This window comes from Amblyraja radiata, unplaced genomic scaffold (assembly GCF_010909765.2).
Source record: "Amblyraja radiata isolate CabotCenter1 unplaced genomic scaffold, sAmbRad1.1.pri scaffold_666_ctg1, whole genome shotgun sequence".
NCBI classification, from domain to species: domain Eukaryota; kingdom Metazoa; phylum Chordata; class Chondrichthyes; order Rajiformes; family Rajidae; genus Amblyraja; species Amblyraja radiata.
This window is the reverse complement of record NW_022630691.1, coordinates 10,069-33,068: the sequence shown is the minus strand read 5'-3', so window position 1 is coordinate 33,068 and position 23,000 is coordinate 10,069. Positions and strand designations below refer to the sequence as shown.

Genomic DNA, 23,000 nt, shown 5'->3' with positions numbered 1-23,000 from the left:
CGGTGGGCTGAAGAGCCCGTTTCGGCACTGTATCTCTAAACCACACTAAATTAACTACAGCGTGGAAGCAGGCCCTTCGGCCTAATTTGCACCGACCAACATGTTCCATCTACACTAGTCCCACCTGCCCGCGTTTGTCCCATTTCCCTCTAAACCTGTCCTATCCATGTAACTGTCTAAATGTTTCTTAAACCTTGCAATAGATCCTGCCTCAACTATCTCCTCAGGCACCTCGTTCCATACACCCACTTCCGTTAGTGTAAAAAAAGCTTCAGGTTCCTATTAAATCTTTCCCCCCTCACCTTAAACCTATTCCCCTCTCACCTTCAACCTATGCACATACTCAATGCTTCTGATGAAGGGTCCTGCTTCATCTCAGCACAGTGCATCTCTCCACAGACGCCGAGTGTTTCTGTTATTATTTACCCACACCTTCTGTGATAAAAGGGTGACACGGTGGCACAGCAGTAGAGTTGCTGCCTTACAGCACATTCAGTGCAGGAGACCCGAGTTCCATCCTGACTACGGGTGCTGTCTGTACGAACGTTGTACATTCACCCTGTGACTGCATGGGTTTTCATCGAGATATTGTCTCTAGTGTGTGTAGGATAGTGTTAATGTGCGGGGATTACTGGTCGGCACAGACTCAGTGGGCCAAAGGGCCTGTTTCCGCGCTGTATCTCTAAAACTAAGACTAAAAATGCTAAACCTGATTTCTATTATTCGCATTTTATTTTGTATTTTAATTTCCAATTCTTGTTGTTTACTTGCAGGTGATTCTAAATCCTTTAAAGCCTCGCATGTCTCTCTCCAAAGGTATTTTATCTATCGTTAACATCTGGGCACTGGCGTCTTGTTTCTCTGTGCCTCACGCTATTTACCAGACGTTGTTTCACTACGTGTACAGGTAAATGTTACTGAAATACCTCCCTTCCCCGTCCCACTGCCCCTATCACTCATCCCAGCCTTGTGGAGTAGTGGGTTAATGTCTACAGCACTCTAGCTTCTGGGCCCAAAACATAGGCCACGGAGTCACATAGCGTGTATACAGGCCATTCAGCCCAACAGGTTCATGCTAACCATCCATATTAATCCTATTTTCAAGAACTAGCAGTGGCACAGTGGCACAACGGTAGAGTTGCTACCTTAGAGCGCCAGAGACTCGGGTTTGATCCTCACTACAGGTGCTGACTGTACAGAGTTTGTATGTTCTCCCCGTGACCTGCGTGGGTTTTCTCCCGGTTAGTAGGTTAATTTGTTACGGTATAATTATGAATTATAAATCAATATAAACTCAAATTACAGTCATCCAGCGTGGAAATAGGCCCTTTGGCCCAACTTGCCCACACCGACCAACATGTCTCATCTAAACTAGACCCACCTGCCTGCGTTTGGCCCTTATCACTCTACACATATCCTATCCATGTACCTGTCCTAATCTTTCATTACCATCATGATAGTACCTATCTCAACTACCTCCTCAATAAGCTCAATCTATACACCTACCATTTTGCCGAAATGCTGCCTTGCAGCGCCTGAGGCCTGGGTGTGATGTTGGCTATGGGTGCTGTCTGTACAGAGTTTGTACATTTGGGAAAGAACTGCAGATGCTGGTAAAATCGAGGATAGACACAAAATGCTGCAGTAACTCAGCGGGTGAGGCAGCATCTATGGAGAGAAGGAATTTGCAGCGCTTCGGATTGAGACCATTCTTCAGACTGAAGCGTCACCAATTCCTTCTCTCCATGGAAACTGCCTCACCTGCTGAGTTACTCCAGCATTTTGTTTCTACCTCAGAGAGTACGTACTCCCTGTGACTGCATGGGCTTTCTCCAGGTGCTCTGGTTCCCTCCAGCATCCCAAAGACGTGTAAATTTGTAGCTTAATTGGCTTCAGTAATTGTAACTTGTCCTTGGTGTGTATGACCAAACTCACAGAACTGGGTCTCTGCGCATCCCTCTGCAATTGGATCCTCGACTTCCTCATTCACAGACCACAATTTGTTCGTATTGGTGGAAATGTGTCAGCCTCGATAACAATCAGCACGGGAGCACCTCAAGGCTGCGTGCTCACTCTATACTGATGACTGCATTCGTCAGTGCGAACTAGATCATCAAGTTCACTGACGACACCACTGTTGTGGGACGTATCACTGATGGGGATGTCAGAGTATAGAAGAGAGATCGAGCAACTGTCCATATGGTGCCAGCACAATAACCTTGCCCTCAACACCAGCAATACCAAGGAACTGATTGGGGACTTTGGAAGGAGTAGGATGGGGATTCACAGCCCCGTTTATATCAACGGGTCGATGGTTGAAAGGGTCAAGAGCTTCAAATTCGTGGGCGTGCACATCTCTGAAGATCTTTCCTGGTCCAAGAACATTAATGCAATTATCAAGAAAGCTCAACAGTGCCTCTACTTCATGAGAAGACTACGGAGAGTCGGTTTGTCAAGGAGGACTCTCTCTAACTTCAAAAGGTGCACAGTAGAGAGCATGCTGACCGGTTGCATCGTGGCTTGGTTCGGCAACTTGAGAGCCCTGGAAAGGAAAAGACTACAAAAAGTAGTAAACACTGCCCAGTCCATCATCGGCTCTGACCTTCCTTCCATCGAGGGGATTTATCACAGTCGCTGCCTCAAAAAGGCTGGCAGTATCATCAAAGATCCACAACATCCTGGCCACACACTCATCTCCCTGCTACCTTCAGGTAGAAGGTACAGGAGCCTGAAGACTGCAACAACCAGGTTCAGGAATAGCTACTTCCCCACAGTCATCAGGGTATTGAACCTGGCACGGACAAAACTTTAATTATTAATAACCAACTGGAAAGGGAAACGGGAGATAAAGATGGTGATACAGGGAGATACAGAATAAATGAATGAAAGATATGCGAAACAGTAACAATGATAAAGGAGACAGGCTACAGACACACCGTCCTCCCCTCTACCGCCTTTGGAATGTGGGTGGAAACCACAGCTCCCGGAGAAAATCCATGTGGTCACGGGGAGATCGTACAAACTCTGCACAAACAGCACCCGTAGTCAGGATCGAACCTAGGTCTCTGTCACTGTGAGGCATCAACTCTACCGCTGCGCCACCGTGCTGCCCTCTACAAAAAGGGGACCAGAACTGCACACAATAGAGTCAGTTCAAATCCCACAAATGCAGTTGTGGGAATTTGAATTCATCAAGTCTACTCTGCCATTCAATCATGTCTGATCTATCTTTAGCTCTAAACCCATTTCTTCTGCCTTCTCCCCATAACCCCTGACACCCGTACTAATCAAGAATATAACTATCTCAGTCTTAAAAATATCCATTGGTTTCCACTGTCTTCTGTGGCAACGAATTCCACAGATTCACCACCTCACCGTTCTCCACACCGTCAACTCATGAAACCTCTAACCCGCTTTCTCCGCTTGTCCCTTCCTTCCAGAGAGAAGATCATCAGGATTCATTGTGTCCCCGCTTTTCCAAAGCCTTCAGAAGTCTTCAGGAGGTGCATGGACCAGTCAACCTTCAACCTTCAGTTGGTTCCCCCTCAACGTCTACACCGTCCTGCTCACAGGCCAACGCGTCCAATTCAACAACACCCTCTACTTTGCCTTCCACTGGGTGGCCGTGAGCAGCAACTGTTGGAACCCCTTCATCTACTGTTGGATGGACAACAGGTTCCGCTCCAACCTACAGTTTAGACTTTACAGATTTACAGAAACTTGGTGTCATGTTCAGCCCAGGTATTATGGGCCAAGGCATCTGTACATGTGCTGTATTGTTCTATGTTTAGTTTAGTTTAGTTTAGTTCAGTTCAGTTTAGTTTAGAGATATCAACGATCACAAGCGACCACCTAAAATTCTTAAAGGATTGGACAGGCTAGATGTAGGAAAAATGTTCCCCATGTTAAGGGAGTCCAGATCCAGGGGTCACAGTTTAAGAATATGGGGTAGGCCATTTAGGACTGAGATGAGGAAAAACATTTTCTCCCAGAGAGTTGTGAATCTGTGGAATTCTCTGCCACAGAAGACAGTGGAGGCCAATTCACTGGATGTTTTTGAAGACAGTTAGATTTAGCTGTTAGGGCTTAAAGAATCAAGGGATATTGGGAAAAGCAGGAACGTGGTACTGATTTTAGATGATTAGGCATGAACATATTGAATGTTCTGGAAGGGCTGAATGGCCTACTCCTGCACCTATTATCTATTTCTATGTTTCCACCCCGTACAAACTGGTTCTATGTTATCCTACTTTCTCACCCACTCCCTGCGCTCTATGGGGCAATTTACAGAGGGCCCATTAACCTGCAAACCCGCACGTCATTGGGATGTGGGAGGAAACCGGAGCACCCGGAGAGAGGGCACGGGCATACGCACACGCACATGCACACACACACGCAACAAACATGCATGTGCATGCACGCACGCGCTCACACACGCACGTTCACACGCATTTGCACACGCACTCACTCAGGCACACGCACTAGCACACGCGCACACACACACACACTCACACACGCACACGCACTCACACACGCACTCACACACGTACACACACATACACACACGCACACGCACACGTACACACACGCACACACATACACATACACACAGGCATGCACACTAACACACGCCCTCACGCACTCACAAACATACTCACACGCACACACACACTCACACACACACGCAAATATATACATGCACAAACACACGCACACTCACATGCACATATATACACACACATGTGCACACTTTCACACATGCGCACACACACGCGCACACAAACGCACCCACACACATGCACACACGCGCGTATACACATGCGCGCGCACACACACACTCACACTCACACATGCACTCACACACGCACTCACACACGAACACACATACACTCTCACGCACACACATACACATACACACACAGGCATGCACACAAACACGCACACACATGCGCGCGCACACACACAGGCACACACACACTCACACACGCATACACTCACACACATACACATACACACATAGGCATGCACACAAACACACACGCACACTCACATACTCACAAGCACACACACTCACACACACAGGCAAATATATCCACGCACAAACACACGCACACTCACATGCATATATATACTCACACACGCATGCACACACGCATGCACACAGATGCACACAGACACACAAGGTCAGGATCGCACCCAGATCTCTGGCGCGGTGAGTCAGTGGCTCAACCAATTGCCACCACATAATATGGCAGTATATACTTCTCTGAGTAGAGAGATACAAAATGCAAACAGGCCCTTCAGCCCATCTTGTCATTCTTTTTAATCTCCCCACATTACCATCAACTCCCCGCTGAATTCTAAAACTCACCACACACTAGGGGGCAATTTACAGGGGGCTAATTAACATACAAACACGCACGTCTTTGGGATATTAGTTTAGTTTAGCCGCACCAATCAGCGACCCCTGCACATTAACACTACCCTACACACACACGAGGGACAATTTTACATTTATATTTTATTTTTACCGAAGCCAATTAATCTACAAACCTGTACGTTTTTGTAGTTGAAGAAACTGGAGCACCTGCAGGAAACCCACGCGGTCACAGAGAGAATGTGCAAGTTACGATTTAACCCGGGTCTCCGGCGTGATGAGGCAGCAGCTCTACCCGCTGCACCACAGTGCCGCCCAGAATCTCTCTGTTCTGTTATGCCTGATATATGTGTTACCACATGTATTTGTTTGTGGGGTGTGGCTGTTGGGGGAAAGACAGGTAATTACTGTTCATCCCTAGATACGCCTGCCTTAGATGTCATTACTAGAGTCACCTTCTGGCAAAACAGGTTCAGGACAATCTCCTTCTCTCAAGGATATTAGTGAGCAGATGGATAGTTACGTTCAGTAGAAACAAAGAACTGCAAGTGCTGCTTTATACCAAAGATAGACACAAAGTGCTAGAGTAACTCAGGCAGCATGTATGGAGAAAAAAGGATGGATGATGTTTCGGGTCGGAACCAATCTCCAGCCTAAATCTGAATAAAAACGTTCAATATCTTCATTATTATTAAGTCTGGCTTTTTAAAAAGATATTTATTTCCTTGAATTTAAGTTTTCCATCTGCACGGGTGAGATTTGAACTCATGTCGTTGATTTTATCATCTACAACTCTGGCGACCAGTCGAATAACTTATCTGGAAGGAGACAATACTGGTGGGTGGGTGGGTGAGTGAGTGAGTGTGTGAGTGGATGAGTGGATGAGCAGAGGAGTAGCCAGGGTGCGACTCATCCTTGATTGTGCTGCTGGCCTTGCCGAGGCAGCATGAGGTATAAATGGAGTCAATAGAAGGGAGGTTGGTTTGTGTGATGGTCTGGGCTGCATCCACAATTTGCTGCAATTTCTTGCGGTCATGGAGGGAGCTCTTCCCAAACCAAGCGATGATGCATCTGTAGAAGTTGGTGAGAGTTGTAGTGGACATGCCAAACCTCCTAAGCTTTCTAAGGAAGGAGCAGCGTTGGTGTGCTTTCTTGGTTGTTGGACCGATCACCGGGCAGGTGTTCAAAGTAAGGAACAGAGGCAGGTGGAACACAAAGTGTTGGAGTCACTCAACAAGTCAGGTAACATCTCTGGATGGCCTGAGTAGGTGATGTTGTGGATCGAGACCCTTCTGTAGAGGTAGGTGTGGATATTCAGCCCCTTGAGTCCTGCACCATGCATTGACCTTGAGGTTATTATTCTCACGACTCTGACTAATGCCATGAGTTGCTGAGTAGAGTTGATGTCACGACCGGTAATAAGACTTAAGGACTCAAATCATTGACCATCAACAGTAGGTTTATTTCACTTGCACAAGGAGAGAAATATCTCAGTCAAAGGCTGTGATCACAGCCGTAATGTCGGGACACAAAAATGCTGGAGAAACTCAGCGGGTGCAGCAGCATCTATGGAGCGAAGGAAATAGGCAACGTTTCGGGCCGAAACCCTTCTTCAGACTGATAGGGGGTGGCGGGGAGAAGGAAGGAAAAAGGAGGAGTAGGAACCAGAGGGCTGAGGGATGGGAGGAGACAGACCGAGGGCTGAGGAAAGGGAGGAGACAGCAAGGGCTAACAAAATTGGGAGAATTCAATGTTCATGCCATTCGGACGCAGGCTCCCCAAGCGGAATATGAGGTGCTGTTCCTCCAATTTCCGGTATTGCCCACTCTGGCCATGCAGGAGACCCAGGACAGAGAGGTCAGACAGGGAATGGGAGGGGGAGTTGAAGTGCTGAGCCACCGGGAGGTCAGGTAGGTTCTTGCGGACCGAGCGGAGGTGTTCGGCGAAATGATCGCCCAGCCTCCGCTTATTCTCACCGATGTAGATCAGCTGACATCTAGAGCAGCGCGGATGCAGTAGATGAGGTTGGAGGAGATACAGGGGAACCTCTGTCGCACCTGGAACGACTGCTTGGGTCCTTAAATGGAGTCGAGGGGGGAGGTAAAGGGACAGGTGTTGCATCACTTGCGGTTGCAACGGAAAGTGCCCGGGGAGGGGGTGGTAGGGGAGGGAAGAGAAGAATTGACACGGGAGTTACGGAGGGAGCGGTCTTTGCGGAAGGCAGACATGGGGGGAGATGGGAAGATGTGGCGAGTGGTGGGGTCACGTTGGAGGTGGCGAAACTGACGGAGGAATACTTGTTCTATGTGACGGCTAGTGGGGTGAAAGGTGAGGACTAGGGGGACTCTGCCCTTGTTGCGAGTGCGGGGATGGGGAGAGAGAGCAGTGTTGCGGGGTATGGAAGAGACCCTGGTGCGAGCCTCATCTATGGTGATAACGCAATTATCAAAAAAACTCATCAGCGCCTCTACTTCCTGAGAAGATTACGGAGAGTCGGATTGTCAAGGAAGACTCTCTCTAACTTCTACAGGTGCACAGTCGAGAGCATGCTGACCGGTTGCATCGTGGCTTGGTTCGGCAATTTGAGCGCCCTGGAGAGGAAAATACTACAAAAAGAAGTAAACACTGCCCAGTCCATCATCGGCTCTGACCTTCCATCCATCGAGCGGATTTATCGCAGTCGCTGCCTCAAAAAGGCTGGCAGTATCATCAAAGACCCACACCATCCTGGCCACACACTCATCTCCCTGCTACCTTCAGGTAGAAGGTACAGGAGCCTGAAGACTGCAACAACCAGGTTCAGGAATAGCTACTTCCCCTCAGCCATCAGGCTATTAAACCTGGCTCGGACAAAACTCTGATTATTAGCAACCACTTTCTGTTATTTGCACTACCAGTTTATTTATTCATGTGTGTATATATTTATATCATGGTATATGGACACATTTATCTGTTTTGTAGTAAATGCCTACTATTTTCTGTGTGCTTAAGCAAAGCAAGAATTTCATTGTCCTATACAGGGACACATGACAATAAACTCACTTAAACTTGAACTTGGTGGAGGAGGGGAACCCCCGTTCCCTGAAGAATTAGGACATTTCAGATGCCCTGGTGTGGCACGCCTCATCCTGGGAGCAGTTGCGGCGTAGACGGAGGAATTGGGAGTAGGGGATGGAGTCCTTACAGGAGGCAGGGTGGGACAAAGTGTAGTCCAGATAGCCATGGGAGTCAGTGGGTTTATATTGGATGTCGGTCAGAAGTCTATCACCTGCGATGGAGATAGTGAGGTCAAGGAATGTTAGGGAAGTGTTGGAAATAGTCATGGTGTATTTGAGTGCCGGATGGAAGTTGGTGGTGAAGTGGATGAAGTCAGTGTGTGGGTGCAGGAGGTGGCACCAAAGCAGTCGTCGATGTGGCGAAGGTAGAGCTCGGGGATGGGGCCCTGGTACGTATTGAACAAGGATTGTTCTACGTGCCCGACAACGAGGCAGGCGTAGCTGGGGCACATGCGTTTGCCCATAGCCATGCCTTGTATTTGGAGGAAATGGGAGGAGTCAAACGTGAAGTTATTGAGGGTAAGGACAAGCTCCGCTAGGCGGAGGAGAGTGTCAGGGCTGGGTATAGGTTGCTCCTCTGGTCGAGGAAGAACCGGAGGGCTTTGAGACCATCCTGGTGGGGGATGGAGGTGTAGAGTGACTGGATGTCCATGGTGAAGATGAGAGGGTGAGGGCCTAGAGAATGGAATGCGCGGAGGCGGCGGAGAGTGTCTGAGGTGTCTTGAACATAGGTAGGAAGGGATTTAACCAAGGGGGATAGGATGGAGTCAAGGTATGTGGAAATGGGTTCGGTGGGGCACGAACAGGCAGAGACAATGTGTCTACCAGGACAGTCAGGTTTGTGGATTTTGGGGAGAAGGTAAAATCGGGCCGTGCGGGGCTGGGGAACTATAAGGTTGGTGCTCTGGGGGTGGGGGGGGCATGGAGCCGGAGTGGATGAATTCAGTGGTGGTGCTAGAGATAGTGGCCTGGTGCTAGCCAGTGAGGTCATGGTCCAGGGGTAAGTAGGAGGAGGTGTCTCAGAGTTGGCGCGTGGCCTCAGCTTTGTAGAGATCGACGCGCCAGACTACCACGGCACCTCCCTTGTCGGCTGGTTTGATCACCCAATCTGAGTTGTTGCGGAGTGAATCGATGGCAGTGTGTTCAGGGGGGGAGAGATTGGAGTGAGATAGGGGAGTGGAGAAGTTGAGGCGGTTGATGTCGCGACGGCAGTTTTGGATAAAGTGTTCCAAAGCCGGGAGGCCACGAGGGGGGTTCCACGAGGAGGGGGTGCGTTGGAGACGGGAAAAGGGGTCATCACTGGGGGGCGAGGACTCCTTCCCATCGAAGTACGCTGTGAGGCGGAGACGACAGTAGAAGAGCTCCAAGTCATGGTGGGCGTGGAACTCATTGAGGTGGGGACGGAGGTGGACAAAAGTAAGACCTCTGCTGAGGACAGACCATTCGGTATTGGAGAGGGGGAGGTCGGGGGGGGATGGTGAACACCCGGCAGGGATGGGTGTTGGGGCCGGAGGAAGGCAGGTGGGTGGACGGGGGAAGAGGTGATGTGTGGTGGGTGGTCAAGGGGTGGAGGGGTGAGAGGGCTGTAGTGTGGGTGGGGAAGAGCAGGCGTCACATAGTTAGAGGGGGATGGGGAAGACTCAGTGGAACAGCCACTGAGGTTAACCAGGCTGGGCCGATTAGCACTAGGACCCAGTGGAGTCAAACCCAGGAGAGTGGGAGTTAGCAGCGTGGAGGCTTCAGGCCCGGTGCAGAGTCCAGGCTCCAGGTAAGGCGAAGGCTGTGGGCTGCTGGAGGGGGGTGGAGTGGCGAGGGTCAACGGACCCGATGGTGGGAGTTCAGTGGCGAGGGTCAACGGACCCGATGGTGGGAGTTCAGTGGCGAGGGTCAATGGACCCGATGGTGGGAGTCCGTGGGTAGTGAAATTGGAAGTCCGCGGGTGATGCGTGGGAGGTTCCGGTAGGCGGATGGTCGGCAGGACGGCGAGGGTCGGCCAACTCGGTGGGGCGGTGAGATGAGTCGGGTACGTTGCGGCGGCCATGTTGGGGTAGCCCCGGTCCGGCGGGCATGTTGAGTAGGTCTGGTGCGGTGGCGATGTTGGGTAGGCCGGGTGCGGCGGCAATATTAGGCTGGCCCAGTGCGGTGGCGATGTTGGGTAGGCCGGGTGCGGCGGCGATATTAGGCAGGCCCAGTGCGGTGGCGATGTTGGGTAGGCCGGGTGCGGCGGCCATATTAGGCGGGCCCAGTGCGGTGGCGATGTTGGGTAGGCCGGGTGCGGGGGCAATATTAGGCTGGCCCAGTGCGGTGGCGATGTTTTGTAGGCCGGGTGCGGCGGCGATATTAGGCGGGCCCAGTGCGGTGTCGATGTTGGGTAGGCCGGGTGCGGCGGCAATATTAGGCGGGCCTAGTGCGACGGCATTGTTCAGTAGGCCCGGTCCGGTGACGATGCAGGATAGGCCCAGTCCGATGGCGGTGTTAGGTGGGCCCGGTGCGGCTGTGAAGTTCGGCGGGCCCAGTGCGACGGTGATTTCGGATGGGCCCGGTGCGGCGATGAGGTCAGGTGGTCCCGGTGGGCGGCGAGGGTCGGAGTAATCAGCGAGGGGGAGAAAGTACGAGTTACCGTTGAACCGGCGAGGCTGGGCATCATCGGTAGGCAGGTGAGGGTCGGCGGCAACATCGACGTGGAGGTCGGTGAAGGCGGCGTCCTGGTGAGTACAGGAGGCGCTCCTCATGGCCAAGATGGTGTCGCGGGACTCGGGCAGGCGATGCAGGCCAGAGTTGGGGCCCGGAGCCTGCGGGTGGTCGAGTCGCGGAGTGTAGGCGTCGGTAGCGACCTGGAGGCGGGATAATTTCAGGTCCTTGGTGGAGTTAAGGTGGGCCAGGAATTTTTGATTGAAGAGGTGGATCTTCCGGCGGATGAAACATAGTTGTGGTCCGTTGCAGGTCTGGGTAAGTGAGGCCCGAAGTTCCGGGAGTGTCAATGCGAGGTCCTGCTGGTGCCGGCGCATCGCGGCCTGGGTGGATCTCAGTGCCCGGTTGGAGAATTGTTGAGTATGAATTGAATTGAATTGAATTGAATCCTTTATTTGTCATTCAGACCTTTCGGTCTGAACGAAATGTCGTTGCCTGTAGCCATACATGTATTAATAAACAACACACAATAAACACAAATTAACATCCACCACAGTGAGTTCACCACGCACCTCCTCAGTGTGATGGAGGCAAAAGTCTTAGGGTTGCTGTATCTTCCCTCCTCTTCTCCCTCTGCGCTGAGGCAATACCCCACCGGGCGATGGTAAGTCAGTCCCGCGGCTCAAGCTCCGCGGCCCGGGGGTGGTCGAAGCTGCCGCCCTCCAGTCCAGCGGACGCAGCTGTTGCCACGGGAGCTCCGGAAAACAGGCTTCAACCTGTGACCCGCGAGCTCCCGACGATGTCATCCACTGGCCCGCGGCCGAGCCCCGGATTCAGGTCGCTGCCGCCAGAACGCCGCCTCAGACGCCGGAGCACCGTCTCCGCCCCGCACCGGGCCGCCCACACGGGAGCGTCTCAGCCCGCCGCACCGGGCCTCCCACACGGGAGCGTCTCAGCCCCCCGCACCGGGTGGATGGCCAGTCAGTACCGATGGTCCGGTTGGGGTCCGAACTGGGAGGTAGGGAACTGGAGCTGGAAGCCATGAGGTATGAGATGGAGGTGCAGGCAGGCCCCGAGGAAGCAGAGGTGGCTGTGGTATCTAGTCTGGGTAAGGATGTGGACGCAGAATTGGAGGGCAGGGGGGATCACAGAGAGGGGGCAGTTAGAGAGGAGGTTGTGAAACTGTCTCCGGAGAGAGGAGGAGAACTTCTTCAAAGTAAACATTCCTTGAGGAGATTTCGCAGTGGAGTAGACAACGTGTTTAAGAAGGAACTGCAGATGCTGGAAAATCGAAGGTACACAAAAATGCTGGAGAAACTCAGCGGGTGCAGCAGCATCTATGGAGCGAAGGAAATAGGCAAAGTTTCAGGCCGAAACCCTTCTTCAGACTGATAGGGGGTGGCGGGGAGAAGCAAGGAAAAAGGAGGAGGAGGAGCCCGAGAGCTGAGGGATGGGAGGGGACAGCCCGAGGGCTGAGGAAAGGGAGGAGACAGCAAGTGCTAACAAAATTGGGAGAATTCAATGTTCATGCCCGCAGGATGCAGACTCCCAAGCGGAATATGAAGTGCTGTTCCTCCAATTTCCGGTGTTGCTCACTCTGGCCATGGAGGAGACCCAGGACAGAGAGGTCGGACGGGGAATGGGAGGGGGAGTTGAAGTGCTGAGCCACCGGGAGATCAGGTAGTACCACACCCTCCCCGGGCACTATCCATTGCAACCGCAAGAGATACAACACCTGTCCCTTTACCTCCCCCCTCAACTCCATTCAAGGACCCAAGCAGTCGTTCCAGGTGCGACAGAGGTTCACCTGTATCTCCTCCAACCTCATTTATTGCATCCGCTGCTCTAGATGTCAACTGATCTACTCTGTCAGACTATCCAAAGTTTTATAAAGATGCAACATCACGATCTGATTCTACGTAGAGTCATAGAGTTGAACAGCACTGTGGCGCAGTGGTACTGTAGCTGCTGACTCACAGCTCCAGAGACCCAGGATCAATCCTGACCTTGGGTGGTGTCTGTATGTGGTTTGTACATCCTGCCTGTGACTGCGTGGGTTTCACCGAGTGCTCTTGTCCAAAAGACATTCAGGTTTGTAAAGTAATTTAGTTTATTGTCACGTGTACCGAGATACAGGATAAATGGATATGATTAGAGCAAGATAAAGTCCAGTAAAGCCTGATTAAACATAGCTTAGTTTAGTTTGGAGATACAGCGTGGAAACATGCCCATCTGCCCACCAAGTCCACACCGACCAGGCAAACCCCGCACATTAACCCCCTACACACACTAGAAGTCATTTACCTTTATACCAAGCCAATTAACCTACAAAGTGTACGTCTTTGGATGGAGCGTGGGAGAAAACAATCCAAGTCTGTCCAACGTCCATTTACAACTAATTCACTTTAATCCAGGTATCATTCTGGTCAACCTGCATCCTCTCCAAAGCCTCCACATCCTGCATATAAGTGGGTGACCAGAACTGCACACAATACGCAATAAGCAGACTAACCAACATTTTATAAAGGTGCAACATCACGACCTAATTCATACAGCATGGTGGCTCAGCGGTAGAGTAGCTGCCTCACAGCGCCAGAGATCCGGGGTTTCATCCTGACTACTGGTGCTGCCTGTACGGAGTTTGTAAGTTCTGCCTATGACCACGTGGGTTTTCCCCTGGTGCTCCGGTTTCCTCCCACACTCCAAAGATGTACAAGTTTGTAGATTAATTGGCTTTGGTACAAATAGTAAATTGTCTCTAGTGTGTAGGATGGTGCTAGTGTATGTGGTTATCGCTGGTCGGCGTGGAGTCGGTGGGCTGAACAGCCCATTTCGGCGCTATATCTCTAAACCACACTAAATTAACTACAGCGTGGAAGCAGACCCTTCAGCCTACAGTGTGGAAGCAGGCCCTTCGGCCTAATTTGCACCGACCAACATGTCCTATCTACACTAGTCCCACCTGCCTGCATTTGTCCCATATCCCTCTAAACCTGTCCTATCCATGTACCTGTCTAAATGTTTCATAAACCTTGCAATAGTTTCTGCCTCAACTATCTCCTCAGGCACCTCGTTCCATACTCTCACCACCCTTAGTGTAGAAAAGGTTACCCTTCAGGTTCCTATTAAATCTTTCCCCCCTCACCTTAAACCTATTCCCCTCTCACCTTAAACCTATACACATACTCAATGCTTCTGATGAAGGGTCCTGCTTCATCTCAGCACAGTGCATCTCTCCACAGACGCTGCCTGACCTGCCGAGGGTTTCTGTTATTATTTACCCACACCTTCTGTGATAAAAGGGTGACACGGTGGCACAGCAGTAGAGTTGTTGCCTTACAGCACATTCAGTGCCGGAGACCCGAGTTCCATCCTGACTACGGGTGCTGTCTGTACGAAGTTTGTACATTCACCCTGTGACTGGGTGGTTTTCACCGAGATCTTCGGTTTCCTCTCACACTCCAAAGACGTACAGGTTTGTGTTAATTGGTTTTCTATTAATATAAAATTGTCCCTAGTGTGTGTAGGATAGTGTTAATGTGCGGGGATTGCTGATTGGTGCACTCAGTGGGCCAAAGAGCCTGTTTCCACGCTGTATCTCTAAAATTAAGTTTGCATTTTATTTTGTATTTTAATTTCCAATTCTTGTGGTATACTTGCAGGTGATTCTAAATCCTTTAAAGCCTCGCATGTCTCTCTCCAAAGGTATTTTATCTATCGTTAACATCTGGGCACTGGCGTCTTGTTTCTCTGCCTCACGCTATTTACCAGATGTTGTTTCACTCCGTGTACAGGTAAATGTTACTGAAATACCTCCCTTCCCCATCCCACTGCCCCTATCACTCATCCCAGCCTTGTGGAGTAGTGGGTTGATGTCTACAGCACTCTAGCTTCTGGGCCCAAAACATAGGTCACGGAGTCATATAGCGTGTATACAGGCCATTCAGCCCAACAGGTTCATGCTAACCATCCATATTAATCCCATTTACAAGATGTAGGGGTGGCACAGTGGCACAACGGTAGAGTTGCTACCTTACAGCGCCAGAGATTCAGGCTCGATCATGACTACAGGTGCTGTCTGTACGGAGTTTGTATGTTCTCCCCGTGACCTGCGTGGGTTTTTCTGGGCTAGTAGGTTAACTTGTTTCGGTAAAATTGTAAATTGTAAACCAAACTAAACTCAAATTACAGTCATCCAGCGTGGAAATAGGCCCTTCGGCCCAACTTTCCAACATCGACCAACATGCCCCATCTAAACTAGTCCTACCTGCCTTCGTTTCACCCATAGCCTTCTACACCTATCCTATACATGTACCTGTCCAGATGTTCCAAAACCATAGTGATGGTTGATTCTATCTACTATCTACCACAAATACCTCCTCAATCAGCTCGATTTATACATCTACCCTCCTTGGGCCGAATTGCTGCCTTGCAGCTCCTGAGGCCTGGGTGCGATCCTGACTACGGGTGCTTTCTGTACAGAGTTTGTACGTTTAAGAAAGAACTGCAGATTCTGAGAAAATCGAGGATAGACACAAGATGCTGGAGTAACTCAGCGGGTGAGGCAGCATCTATGGAGAGAAGGAATTGGTGACGTTTCGGGTCAAGACCCTTCTTCAGACTGAAGCATCATCAATTCCTTCTCTCCATAGATGCTGCCTCACCCGCTGAGTTGCTCCAGCATTTTGTGTCTACCCCAGAGTTTGTACGTACTCCCTGTGACTGCATGGGCTTTCTCCAGGTGCTCTGGTTCCTTCCTGTATAAAGACTGGGCTTCAGCCCCATCCTACCGTTTTAGGCTATGATTACTGCAGTTTTTCTCTTGGAAAACTAGCTAAAAAAAACATGGAGTATGTGATTTAATATATCAGTAATCCACAAATATAACTTTCTATAACTCTCCCCGACAATAGCTCACAATACCACAAATATATATATATATTTTTTCACTTAAATTTTTATTGATTTTTAAGAGATATTTTCTAAACAGTGCAACACCATCACCATGAATAAAACAAAGTAAGAAAAACAGCAATCAAAATAAAAAATAAGTAGATCGGGGAAAAAAAAAAAAAGAAGTAAATAAATAAAAAAACTGGAATAAGACCGTGTGGTTCACTTACCAAATTAAAAAAAGAAAAACCATTACATTGATTAGTTATCTGGAGATAATTCAACATTCATACAAACATACCATCTAGTTCTATATAACGCAATCTTCCCATATCTAGCTCGGCATTTATCTAATTGGTGTCATGGCTCAAATAAACGGTCCATTTTTCCCAGACCTTCTCAAATGAATTCTCCTTGACTCTCAAGGAATATGTCAATTTCTCCCTATTAAAGATGTCTCGCACAATTTCTAACCACTGTTCCTCTTTTGGACTTTTTTCATGAAGCCACTGCCTGGTAATGGCCTTCTAACTTGCTGCAAGCAAAACTTTAATCAAATATGTATCTTCTATTTTTACACTATCTTTAATACGCCCCAGATACATCACAGGGCAGGTATTTGGGATTTTATAACCCAAGATATTATTTACAGCTGCATTAACATTTTCCCAGTATGGCCTTATCTTTACACAGTTCCAGAAAATATGCGAGTGGTCTGCCTCCGTACTCCCACACAGCCTCCAACAGTGTTGTTGGACAGCAAGTTGTCTGCTTTTTATTTTGGGTGTTATAAAAAAGCGAGATAGATTCTTCCAGCAAAATTCTCTCCATACTAGTGAGCTTCTGGATGAACATTGTGTTTCACACATTTGATACCATTCTTCTTCTGTTAATTGAATCTTTAATTCTGCTTCACATTTTGTTTTTATGTAGAGCGTTGATTCTCCCCCGCTTTCCACCAGAGCTTGGTAGAAAGCAGAGATGACCCGAGACCCCTTCTGTTCGTATGTATCCACAATCACCTTGATCATATTATTTGAAGTTTCATCTAGTTCTGGCCTTATCTCTTTTATAAAGTAGTCTCTTAATTGCAAGTATCTAAAAAAATCTTTGTTTTCGAGACCATACTTTGACTTTAAATCTTGGAAGCTCATAAACTCGCTATTTTCTGAAACTGAATACATTGCCGTTATGCCTTTTTGTGCCCATTCTTTGAATTTTTAATCATACACCCCTGGCTTAAACTTTGAGTCATATGCCAACCACTTCAATGCGTGAACCCCTCTTTTTAATTTGTATTTTTCCACTATAACAATCCATATTTCTAGCGTAAATGCTACTATTGGATCCATAGCATGTCTCAAAGCCCCTCTTAGATATTTGTCTCCCACCAAAATCTGGGTCTGGTAACCCTGTATCTCCCTTTCCATTTCTTTCCATTGAGATTCATAATCAGATCTACACCAACAAGCCAGATGTCTGAGTTGAGCTGCATAAAAGTATTTCCTCAGATTTGGTAAAGCCATTCCACCCTTGCTTTTCGGCAGTTGAAGTGTTGTTAGTTTTATTCTTGGTTTTTTGCTATTCCAAATGAATCTAGAGATCATTTTATCCCAGGCTATGAATTTATCTCGGGGAACATTAATTGGGAGAGATTGGAATAAATATAGTAGTTTAGGTAGGATATTCATTTTTACCGTTTGTATTCTGGCACTGAAGTCTAGAGGAAGGGTCGACCACCTCTCAACATCCTTTTTGATGTTTTCTTCAATTTTGTTATAATTAGTTTCAAACAAATTGGAAAGTGTTTTGGTTATAGTTACACTAAGATATTGCATCATTTTAGAGTTCCATTTCAGATTATATGCATCTCTGATTTGTTGGGATGGAGAATAATTGAATGAAAGAATTTGTGTTTTTGTTATATTCAATTTATACCCTGAGTAGTATCCATATGTTTCAAATAGGTTCATTAGATTTGGGAGACATATATCTGGTCGTTCAAGAAAAATAATGATATCATCAGCGAAAAGACCAATTATATGTTCTTTCCCCCCTATTTTGACCCACTGCAGGTCTTCTCTCTGCCTTATTGCTTGTGCTAAGGGTTCAATATACAAAACGAAGAGAGTATGAGAAAGACAGCATCCTTGCCTTGTGCCCCTCTCTAACTGGATCCTTTTTGATATGTTTCCATTTACCTTAATCCTAGCTGTAGGCTCCTGATATATTGTTTTAATACACCGAATTGCACCTTCATTGAAACCAAATCTCCTCAGTACTTCATATAAGAATACCCAACTAACACTATCAAAGGCTTTTTCTGCATCTAAACTGTCCAGGACCATATTTGTATCCTTTTTTTTAGCATTATCCACAATGTGGAGGGTTCTTCTAATATTATCCTGTGTTTGACGCCCCCGAATAAATCCAGTTTGGTCTTCATTAATCAGATCTGGTACAAAAGTCTCGAGTCTTTTGCAAATGATTGAGGTAAATAGTTTGTAGTCTACATTTAAAATTGAGATTGGCCTAAATGTTTACATTGCTCTTTGTCTTTGCCTTCCTTGGGTAACATGGTAATAATTGCTTCCTTCCATGATGGGGGAGCCCTGCCCTCTTTAAGGGTCCAGTTAAAGCAAGACAGGAGCTGAGGTGTTAGCTCTTTCTTAAAGGCCTTGTACCATTCTGGTGGAGAGAAGGAATTGGTGACGTTTTGGGTCAAGACCCTTCTTCAGACTGAAGCGTCATCAATTCCTTCTCTCCATAGATGCTGCCTCACCCGCTGAGTTGCTCCAGCATTTTGTGTCTACCCCAGAGTGTGTACGTACTCCCTGTGACTGCATGGGCTTTCTCCAGGTGCTCTGGTTGCTTCCTGTATAAAGATTGGGCTTCAGCCCCATCCTACCGTTTTGGGCTATGATTACTGCAGTTTCTCTCTTGGAAAACTAGCTAAAAAAAACATGGAGTATGTGATTTAATATATCAGTAATCAACAAATATAACTCTCCCCGACAATAGCTCACAATACCACCAAATATTAACTTGCCATTTATAAATTTATGATTCCACTAGCTCGTCTGATCTTCACTAAAAGTTTATATTACAGTAAATTTGGGAAATATCCTGCTACTTTGAAATGAGAAAACCAAAGGTAGAGAGAAACAAATTTCGAGCTCCACTGCCATTCAAACCAATAAGAGCTTACTAACCACTTTAATGGCAATGCCTTTTTGAAGGCATCTGGGAGTTCTGGGACCCCAGCTATTTACGATATATATTAATGATTTGGACGAGGGAATTGAATGCAACATCTCCAAGTTTGCGGATGACACGAAGCTGGGGGGCAGTGTTAGCTGTGAGGAGGATGCTAGGAGGCTGCAAGGTGACTTGGATAGGCTGGGTGAGTGGGCAAATGCATGGCAGATGCAGTATAATGTGGATAAATGTGAGGTTATCCACTTTGGTGGCAAAAACAGGAAAGTAGATTATTATCTGAATGGTGGCCGATTAGGAAAGGGGGAGATGCAACGAGACCTGGGTGTCATGGTACACCAGTCATTAAAAGTAGGCATGCAGGTGCAGCAGGCAGTGAAGAAGGCGAATGGTATGTTAGCATTCATAGCAAAAGGATTTGAGTATAGGAGCAGGGAGGTTCTTCTGCAGTTGTACAGGGTCTTGGTGAGACCACACCTGGAGTATTGCGTACAGTTTTGGTCTCCTAATCTGAGGAAAGACATTCTTGCCATAGAGGGAGTACAGAGAAGGTTCACCAGACTGATTCCTGGGATGTCAGGACTTTCATATGAAGAAAGACTGGATAGACTCGGCTTGTACTCGCTAGAATTTAGAAGATTGAGGGGGGATCTTATAGAAACGTACACAATTCTTAAGGGGTTGGACAGGCTAGATGCAGGAAGATTGTTCCCGATGTTGGGGAAGTCCAGAACAAGGGGTCACAGTTTAAGGATATTGGGGAAATCTTTTAGGACCGAGATGAGGAAAACTTTTTTCACACAGAGAGTGGTGAATCTGTGGAATTCTCTCCCGCAGAAGGTAGTTGAGGCCAGTTCATTGGCTATATTTAAGATGGAGTTAGATGTGGCCCTTGTGGCTAAAGGGATCAGGGGGTATGGAGAGAAGGCAGGTACAGGATACTGAGTAGGATGATCAGCCATGATCATATTGAATGGAGGTGCAGGCTCGAAGGGCCGAATGGCCTACTCCTGCACCTATTTTCTATGTTTCTATGAAGTATAGAAAAAAGTATACAAATATCTGAATAAATTGTCATTCACCCCTCTAGTTTAATTCACCACAAAATAATTGTGTTTGCCCTTGGGTGAACCATTCACCGGTTTAAGAAGCACTGGTCGACAGAAAGGTGATCAGAACTGCACACAATGAAGTCAGTTCGAATCCCACAAATGCAGTTGTGGGAATGTTAATTAATCAAGGCTACTCTGCCATTCAATCATGTCTGATCTGTCTTTACCTCTCAACCTAATTCTTCTGCCTTCTCCCCATAACCCCTGACACCCGTACTAATCAAGAATATACCTATCTCTGTCTTAAAAATATCAATTGGCCTCAACAGCCTTCTGTGGCAAATAATTCCACAGATTCACCACCCTCACCGTTCTCCACACCCTCAACTCATGAAACCTCTAACCCGCTTTCACCGCTTGTCCCTTCCTTCCAGAGAGAAGATCATCAGGATTCATTGCGTCCCCGCTTTTCCAAAGTCTTCAGAAGTCTTCAGAAGATACTTCAACCTGTCAACCTTCACGCTGTTCTACGTCCTGCCGTTGGTGGTGATCACCGTAGCCTCCTCCGCGGTGAGCAAGAAGCTATTGGTGAGGGAAACCATTGGTGCCGTCACAGAAGCTGAGGCCGCCGTTCAACGCTGCAGGAAGAAGAGGACCATCAAGATGATCTTCATCATCATGGCCTTTACCCTCTGTTGGTTCCCCCTCAACGTCTACACCGTCCTGCTCATCGGCCAACGTGTCCAATTCAACAACACCCTCTACTTTGCCTTCCACTGCGTGGCCGTGAGCAGCACCTGTTGGAACCCCTTCATCTACTGTTGGATGGACAACAGGTTCCGCTCCAACCTCATGACCCTTCTGGCCAAGTGTGGGTGGAGAAGGAGGAGAGGAGGCAAGATCCTGGTGCTCACCGCGGCCAGCGGAGACGGGAGGCAGGATCTTGAAATTGGAGTTTGAGCCCGGCCCATCTATGGAGAATATGAGTTTCTACCTTGGTGGGCGCAGGGGTAACAATGGGGAGGTGAGTACAGTTTAGACTTTACAGATTCCCCGTTGAAACTTGGTATCAGGTTCAGCCCAGGTATTATGGGCCAAGGCATCTGTACCTGTGCTGTATTGTTCTATGTTTAGTTTAGTTCACTTCAGTTAAGTTCCGTTTAGTTCAGTTTAGTTTAGTTTAGTTCAGTTCAGTTTAGTTCAGTTTTGTTTACTTTAGAGATATCAACGATCACAATCGACCACCTAAAATTCTTAAAGGATTGGACAGGCTAGATGCAGGAAAAATGTTCCCCATGTTGACAAGTCCAGATCCAGCGGTTGCAGTTAAAGAAAACGGGGAATTACAGACCATTTAGTCTAACATCGGTAGTGGGGAAACTGCTAGTCAGTTATTAAAGATGGGATAGCAACACATTTGGAAAGTGGTGAAATCATTGGACGAAGTCAGCATGGATTTATGAAAGGTAAATCATGTCTGATGAATCTTATAGAATTTTTCGAGGATGTAACTAGTAGAGTGGATAAGGGAGAACCAGTGGATGTGTTATATCTGGACTTTCAGAAGGCTTTCGACATGGTCCCACATAAGAGATTAGTATACAAACTTAAAGCACACGGTATTGGGGGTTCGGTATTGATGTGGATAGAGAACTGGTTGGCAAACAGGAAGCAAAGAGTAGGAGTAAACGGGTCCTTTTCACAATGGCAGGCAGTGACTAGTAGGGTACCGCAAGGCTCAGTGCTGGGAACCCAGCTATTTACAATACTCGCTAGAATTTAGAAGATTGAGGGAGGATCTTATAGAAACTTACAAAATTCTTAAGGGGATGGACAGGCTAGATGCAGGAAGATTGTTCCCGATGTTGGGGAAGTCCAGAACATGGGGTCACAGTTTAAGGATGAGGGGGTAATCTTTTAGGACCAAGACGGGGAAAACATTTTTCACACAGAGTGGTGAATCTCTGGAATTCTCTGCCACAGAAGGTAATTGAGGCCAGTTCATTGGCTATATTTAAGAGGGAGTTAAATTTGGCCCTTGTGGCTAAAGGGATCAGGGGGTATGGAGAGAAGGCAGGTACAGGATACTGAGTTGGATGATCAGCCATGATCATATTGAATGGCGGTGCAGGCTCGAAGGGCCGAATGGCATACTCCTGCACCTATTTTCTATGTTTCTATGTTTCTAATATATATTAATGATTTGGACAAGGGAATTGAATGCAACATCTCCAAGTTTGCGGATGACACGAAGCTGGGGGGCAGTGTTAGCTGTGAGGAGGATGTTAGGAGGCTGCAAGGTGACTTGGATAGGGTGGGTGAGTGGGCAAATGCATGGCAGATGCAGTATATTGTGGATAAATGTGAGGTTATCCACTTTGGTGGCAAAAACAGGAAAGTAGACTATTATCTGAATGGTGGCCGATTTGGAAAAGGGGAGATCCAACGAGACCTGGGTGTCATGGTACACCAGTCATTGAAAGTAGGCATGCAGGTGCAGCAGGCAGTGAAGAAAGCGAATGGTATGTTAGCATTCATAGCAAAAGGATTTGAGTATAGGAGCAGGGAGGTTCTACTGCTGTTGTACAGGGCCTTGGTGAGACCTCACCTGGAGTATTACATACAGTTTTGGTCTCCTAATCTGAGGAAAGACATTCTTGCCATAGAGGGATTACAGAGAAGGTTCAGCAGACTGATTCCTGGGATGTCAGGACTCTCATATGAAGAAAGACTGGATAGACTCAGCTTGTACTTGCTAGAATTTAGTAGACTGAG

At 47.8% G+C, this 23,000-nt stretch overlaps 1 protein-coding gene across 1 annotated transcript; it reads left to right on the top strand.

Annotated features, from left to right (window-relative positions):
- Positions 1-759: 759 nt before the first annotated feature.
- On the top strand, positions 760-21,185 carry LOC116970234 (probable G-protein coupled receptor 83). The gene is made up of 2 exons (XM_033016920.1): positions 760-907; positions 20,660-21,185. Exons 1-2 carry the CDS (start codon positions 801-803, stop codon positions 21,183-21,185), a joined length of 633 nt encoding a protein of 210 aa, XP_032872811.1. The 5' UTR covers positions 760-800.
- The last annotated feature ends 1,815 nt before the right edge of the window (positions 21,186-23,000 follow it).

Coding starts and splice junctions, on each gene's coding strand:
- LOC116970234 (XM_033016920.1), top strand. CDS start 801: ATGTCTCTCTCCAAAGGTATTTTATCTATCGTTAACATCTGGGCACTG. Junction 908..20,659: donor TTGTTTCACTACGTGTACAG/GTAAATGTTACT, acceptor CCTTCCTTCCAG/AGAGAAGATCATCAGGATTC.